Source organism: Neofelis nebulosa, chromosome 15 (assembly GCF_028018385.1).
Source record: "Neofelis nebulosa isolate mNeoNeb1 chromosome 15, mNeoNeb1.pri, whole genome shotgun sequence".
Lineage (NCBI taxonomy): Eukaryota > Metazoa > Chordata > Mammalia > Carnivora > Felidae > Neofelis > Neofelis nebulosa.
The window spans coordinates 14,196,367-14,203,526 of NC_080796.1; the positions used below are offsets into that span (position 1 = coordinate 14,196,367).

Consider the following 7,160-nt stretch of genomic DNA (forward strand, 5'->3'; position numbering starts at 1 on the left):
TTTATATTACAATCATTGTGTTTCCTTCCTGGACCCCTTGAAGTCAGGGACTGTCATTTTCTGGTTTATATCATGGTCCCTAAGAAATGGTCAGAAGAAATAACATGGCCCCATGTACCTGGTAGACATTGGACACTGAGTAAATGTGCATTTATTGGTACTGTTCTCCTGCTAGAACCCTCTCCCCGATGGATGGCAAGACAGGAGATTCATATGGCACTCTGGGGTAGTCTTGTCTTTTATCTACTCTCGCCTAGAAGATGAACTACATGTGAGTGACATAGATACAATTAGTCCCTTCTTGGACAGATTCCAGCCTTACTACCTGCTATGGGCTGAACCGTGTCCTCCCCAAATCCATATGTTGGAAGTCCCAGTACCTCAGAATATGACCTTATTTGGAGACAGGATCTCTACAGAGGTAATAATCAAGTTAGAATGGGGTCATCGGAATGGGCCCTGATCTGATTTGACTGGTGCCCTCATAGACAAGGGACATTTGGACACAGAGACAGACATGCACAGAGGGAAGAGAATGTGAAGACACACAGGGGAGAAACTGGCCATGTAGAAGCCCAGAGGAGCAGCCTGGAACAGATTCTCCATCCGGGCCCTCAGAAGGAACCAGCCCTGTCAACACATTGGTTTTGGACTTTTAGCCTCCAGAACTATTAGGCAACAAATTGCTGTCATGTAAGCCACCAAATCTGTGGAACTTTGTTACAGTAGACCTAGCAGACTAATCCACCAAGTATCACCAGACAGTCCTGCTGGGGAGCCTACTGTCATCACAACTGCCTCCATGCCTGGGCCAAGGAGCCAGATCCTGGACCCAGGAAATGATTTACAGCCCAGGCAAGGAGGGCTTTGTGTATCCAGATAGGAACGGGTTCTCCTTCTCTGCCTTCAGCTTTTTCTTCAATATGCAAGCTTCTGGGCACTGTAATTAGAATCCCTCATTTGTACATGTGGATTAGATGTCGTCTCTTTGAGAAGGTAGTAATTGTTCACAGGCTTTTTAAGTGTATTCCTATATATTTTCAATATTGCTGTATTTAGTGTGTCTTGTGAATGTCAATAAGAAATAACATTTACAAAAAAAAAACAAAACAGCAGATTCCTTGTTTTGAGTTTCAAGTTGAGCAAAGCTGAAGAAAATGCCAAAATAATATGCAAATATTAATATGCCATATGTAAGGCCTCTTGGAGTTTTGTTTTTTTTTTTCTGAGCTGTCAACACAATTCAGTCTCCTTGTCATTATTTTTTTTTAATAGAGTCTGTTGTGTGTTTCATTAAATGCGGAATGTTCTCCAGGGATCTTAACGCCACGCCACTGTCTCCTTTGTTTGTTCACAGGCAATTTTGACTGGGTAGGGAACGATTTTACCCAGAACGCTGGCACGGGCCTCGTTATCAACCAGGCAGATGTGAGGAACAACAGGAGCATCATTAAGCAGCTTAAGGATGTGTTTGAGCGGGACTGGTACTCGCCCTACGCCAGGACCTTGCAGCCGACCAAACAGCCTAACTGTTCCAGCCTGTTCAGACTCAAACCCGCCTCAAACAAAAGTGCAATGTATGGTGCCAGCACCAAGGACCCCGCCAGCGTATAATGTGAAGGGACTGCCAGGACAGCTCGTGTTTCCTATTTCTATATAAAGGACTTGAGGAGAGAAAACCAATTTAATATGTCTTTTTTTAGGGAAAAAAGCACACTCACAAAGAAATATTCTCCGAACGCCATGTAATATCTTATCTAACAATATCTTAGCGGCGTGTACACTAAGTGTAGGATTTTTTTGTACCTGTGACTCCTGACAGAGAATGTCCTTTCAGCTTGGAAGTTAGTTTTTACGTTTGCATACAGATTTTAAGACTTTGATGCCTCTTCCTTCCTAGTTTTAGAACTTTTTCTGCTGCCCTACCTGTTCCATTCTTACGAAGCTTAGCATGAGGTAAACGCTTTCACACCCTTCTTAGCGAGGTGAGTGAGGCTTTCACCCCAGCCGAGAGACCGATCGAGCCAAGTGTTTGCTCTGTAAACTGTCTCCAAGACCTGTACAGTCGTCTGAGCATGAACAGCTGACATCTCATGCCAGCCTCAGCGCTCTTGAAAAGCACCCTTTCGCCTCCTTGTTCATCTTCTTCTGATACCACTCCCTTTATTTCGTACCATTTTCTCCTTGCAGAAAATGTTCTTATTAGTGGCGCCCCTGTCTTCGCCTCGATGTGAGTTCCGAGTCTGACGGCATCTTTTGGAAATGTAGGGATTCCTCAGAGGGGATACCAAATGGAGATGGCAATCTTTAATTTCCACCTTTCAACCACATTTCCCCCTGAAGTTGGTAGTTTAAAACCACAGCCAGCAATATGTATCTTTTCTCTCAAGCTCAGAAAAATTATGTAGCTGCCTGCTAATATCCAGCAAGCTATTAAGTCTGCATTATGAGAATAAAAGTAGTTTTTCACATTTTTGTTTAGCTTCTGGTATTATAAAGGAAAGATTTCTATGCATCTGTGGATTTTAATTTCTTCAGAATCATTCATTATGCTGTTAAGGGTATGCCAGCAAAGCTTTATAGAGCTATTTAATATACCAAATGCTTTTCAGAGAAATGCAATTTAAATACTGTGCTTAACATATTTTACTAAGAAACAAAAATATTGGATTATTGTTCTAGAATGTTGTTGTGTGTTGCTGTTTTATATCTATACAATATATAACCCTATATTCATGGAGACTGTTGCCACACTAGAGACAGGCATGGGCCTCTTTGGAGCTCAGAGCAGGTGGCCATCAGGAAGCCAGTCTTAAGCTTGCTCCTGACTCTCTAGGGCCTGGGACAGAGTCCTGCACTCCTTGGCCTCGTGTTTCTATTGGTAACGTAGGGACAGTAATACTCACCTACCTCGCGTGGATGTTGTCACGGTAGGAAATATTTATAACTTGTTTTGAAATCAAAAGAACCTATATAAATGCTAAGCATTGTGATGTATAATCTTTTTCTTGAAATAATCTTTGTGGTATCCTGATATAATCCATACCAGGTTCTCCCAGAGAACCTACAAGGGAAAGCAAATCCATAGCCTCCAGCCGCAAATGTGGGTGAACACAGTAACTCAAAAACCCCGCTGGAGATTAGGATTGTCATCATCATTTTGATGGCGCATTTTGTCGGGTCACTTCGGCATAAATAACATCCACACGAAGCCAGACATTGTGCTGGGGATCGTTCTTTAGGACCGGCATATACATGTGTTTTCAGAGCAGGGAAAAACAATCTCTATTATTTTGTGTATCTAGAGACTTGCTTTCTACTTCACCAGGTAGAGTCATGGAAGAACCTATGAATCTCATCCAGTGGGTTTGACTGATTGTGGAAGGGCCATTGTTTGTCAGCTAGTGGTCACGTAGTTCCTTTCTTGTTGCTCCCAAGATAGGCTTTACTGGATATTTGGCCAGTCAGTGAAGAGAGCTGGGAGAGAGCGCACGATTCTTAACAAAATTCTTCACCAATAATGGCCGGGCCATAAGATTCTAAATATTGACCGTATACCCAGTCCTTATTTGAGTAGGTGGCTAGCCTGCCAATCATCTCAGTAAAATAAAGGCGGCTTTGGAAATTATTTTAAAAAGGAAGAAAAAAGAACAAGCAAAGAGTAGGCATGGAGACAAACATACCAAGTTCCATTCTGGGCAAAGAAAAGCAACCGGGGCTAGGTTTGAAAAGGGTATCGAAGGGGAGAGGTGTGGCTGCCTCCTTGTTAGTTCTCAAGTATCACCCGGAATGTGTGTCACAGCTGTGGGACAAGCGTTGGCTTGGCGTAATGGGGCCCCTATCATTGTCCCTCACTTCCACATGTGATAGGAGAGAATGGCATCCTTTGTAAAATGGCCACCATTGCCATTTCCCTCTGAGCCCATCAATACAGTGGCACCAGGAACTGTGTCCCGGGACTTTGTGCCACCAGCACCAGCAGCAGCAGAGCCCTCCCTGGCCCAGCGGTCTACCCCCTCAGCCAGGTCGCTGACTTCAGGAGGCAGCACTGGCCTCCAGGCAGCCAGGAAAACAGCCCCTGAACCGAGAGTGTCATAAATGGGCCCATGTCTCCTAACAGAACATTTAATTTGGCAGAACTTTCTTTTGCATTTGGATGCTTTATCTACCCTCCTAAAAGTGGCCTTCCTCTCTTTCCGACTCTGTGTCTGTGCAAAACAGACAACTTCTATCCCACCCCCTCCCCAACAAACTGTCCACTAGTTATTTCCCAAGAGAAAAAGCAAAGCAGAACAAAAACACTTTAATTCGAGACAATCTGACAGATGTCCTTGCCAGAAATTAGGAGGAACCTAACCTCCAGTTTCTTTTCCTCCATAAATATTCCAGGAGTTATTTCCCAAAGGGGAAAAAGAACGCAAACACCATTCAAGACCGTAGTTTAGATTCCTGTGCCACTTACATCAACCTAGTGCCTTATTTATTCTCAAGCATTGATTTTAAACGGTGATTCACTCTGTGAGAACACTTAACGCTCACCGCGTGGTCCAGTAAGAACTTCTCGTGGGTCTTCCGGTCAAAAACACGTGTCAGTGTCAACAGCTTTCATGTAGCCCGCTCTCCTCCTAAGCCACCCAGTGCTGACCACCCCCCAAGTCATTGACACACACTGTCAAACATCAGCACTGTTGGCCTCCTCTGTGCTGTCACTGGCCTCCAGTGCATCCGCTAACTGAATCACAGCTTATCAAACCACCGGAGAGGAAGTGGAATCTTCTGGATCATATCCATGCTCTGTGAATGCCACACTTTAAGTACCTGAAAATGACAGAAGCGAGGCACACTGAAAATGTCCCCACTTTAAAGGACCTCGTAAAGAGATGCTAGCAGACTTCAAAGTCCCGTGGAACATAGAATGGAAACTAGTATCTAAAAGTCAAAGCAGACCCAGTAAAAGAAACAAAAGAGCTGTGAACACTGTGTCTGTGGAGATCTGGGCACCTTTTTCTATTCGGGCTGTATCTGTTTCATGGTTTGTCTCACTTCTCAAGTGGCTCTTGGTGAGACGGGTGTGATCACATTGTTGGTTGATCTCGCCCTTAGAAAACTGTGTTTTGTCACTGCAGTTGCTGGTTTGTTCAAAGTGCCTCGCTGAACCTGGGACTGACAGAAGCCCATTTCCCACCAGCCTGTGGCTATTTTCAAGTGACTGATTCATTCTGAGTTCTCTGTTTGTTTTTAGAAACTTCTATTGAACTAAATTCCAGGGAAAAACAAAACAAAATAAAAAGACTATAAGAATTTCTCGATAAGATCAGACCCAGGGTCCGTCTGTCTCAGGAATTCTACCCCAGAATCTGCCTTTTTTTCATATGTATAATCACTTGTGTGACTTTCTCTGTCCAGAATTCGTCCCATTATCATCAACACTTAAGGGATGTAAAAAGCTGCCTTCACTTGTGATGGAACAGTTACCTTCTGCAATGAAAGAGACTTTGCTATTGGTTATTCAGACTCAGTCCCTAATGAACAGCCCCAAACATTGTGGACGAATGTTCAATTCTTTGGATTTCTGTACTTATTCTCAATGAACTGGTGCACTTTATTATAAGCCTTTTGAAGGAGAGATTCATATAATGTCCATTTGGCCTAAGGTAGAGTGGATAAATGAATCCATATTCAGCATTTTTCCATTTGCTATGATTTAGCTTTTTTTTTTCCTTTTTCTTTTTTATGCTGATAACCAAATAGCTATTCATCATTTTTACCTTATTGATTTAAATTGACAGAGGATTTTTAATAGCCCTGAAGTCAACCCCAGTTCATTGTCTGCCTTTCTCGTTTGAGAGAATTCTCATCAGTAGCTGAATTATGAAGATATTGCTTTTATGGTGACTAGACAGGTATTCTTTAGAAGCTTCTTGAAGTAGTAAAAACCAAACTTTCTTATTTTTGACCCATCAGCAAGCAGTCTTATACTTACAGAGTTCTAAAAAAGGTCACCAACCATGTCCGCTTCCTTTCGCAATTTGCTGGAAAGAAATGGGAGACTTAGTAGGCTACTCTGCATTTTCTTCTGTTATGTTCAACTACTAAACTTCTGATTCTGTTACAAAGGACATCTTGGATTTTTAATGTTTCTTTATGTAAATAGGATAAAGTTGTACCTGGACATATCTATACTATTAACCTTAAGATCACTAAATAAATCGGTGTGATAAAGGGCTGAATTTGGGGGCAATCATTAAAATTCTCAAGCTTTTCATATAACCAAATGCTCTATTTTTTTCATAAGTAAATATTATATGGTCTTTCCCTTCTGTGAGATGAGGCATTTCTTTTTCTCCTCAGCTTCCAGACTGTACACTCTCTCCCTGTGACAGAACAGATATGTGTGGATACAAGTCTCACGTACTTCCCCACCACACTCTATTCCTTCCGAGCTTCTACCCATAATCAAATACACCTGGTGTCTGCTCACCAGACCCAGACTGAATCTCAGGTCTGGAGGATTCCTTGAAAGCCATCTAAACCAACTCCTCCAAATGTACAAATTCTCTTCCTATGTGGCCACTCAGAAGTTGAGGGACTACTCATGCCAACACATTGGGAGTGGTTACTACAGTTCCTTTCACAAGACCCACACGGAGTGCAGTGTTACTGATTTGCTAGAGTAACTTGAATTTGAGATGCCTTATCTCTGAAAGAAAGTACACGGTGGGTACTCCTTTTGTAGATAGAGAAATTCTGAAGAAGCATACTTTTTTAAAGCTGTCATTCTGCAATAGTCAATTATGATTTGATTTTATCAGCAGTTTCTGAATCCTGAAATGGCATGCTTAAAAAAAAATCTGCCTAACATTCTAATAAGAGACAATTGTGCATGGAGCCAATTAAATCATAGGAAAGGTGAAGATTATTGATGATTTATTTTTACTTCATAGAAAAATTAGTAAGGAAAAAATGCTCCTTGGACAAAATCTGGCGATCAAACCTGCTCCTTCTGGCCTCAGACATGCTGAAAATTGTCAATCCCATTATGGACTCTCCTGTCTTCCATGGGTGAAATAATCTTAGGAATCGTGGAGAAATTCTGCACTCTTGGTAAGACAGAAACATGGACAGACCTGGTTTCTTTTTTTTTTAAATTTTTTTAATGT

The 7,160-nt window shown here is 42.1% G+C and overlaps 1 protein-coding gene across 6 annotated transcripts in view; it reads left to right on the plus strand.

Moving 5' to 3' along the window:
- The window catches only part of PLD5 (phospholipase D family member 5), a 422,454-nt gene extending 416,140 nt beyond the window's left edge, over positions 1-6,314 (plus strand). For 5 of the 6 annotated variants that reach the window (XM_058701958.1, XM_058701960.1, XM_058701961.1 and 2 more), the window contains one exon: positions 1,358-6,314. In XM_058701958.1, the coding sequence (XP_058557941.1) occupies positions 1,358-1,614 (257 nt within the window). In that variant the 3' untranslated portion in view covers positions 1,615-6,314. Of the gene's footprint in view, positions 1-175; positions 272-1,357 lie in introns of all 6 variants that reach the window. The other variant, XM_058701959.1, reaches the window with a different exon arrangement.
- Positions 6,315-7,160: the final 846 nt, after the last annotated feature.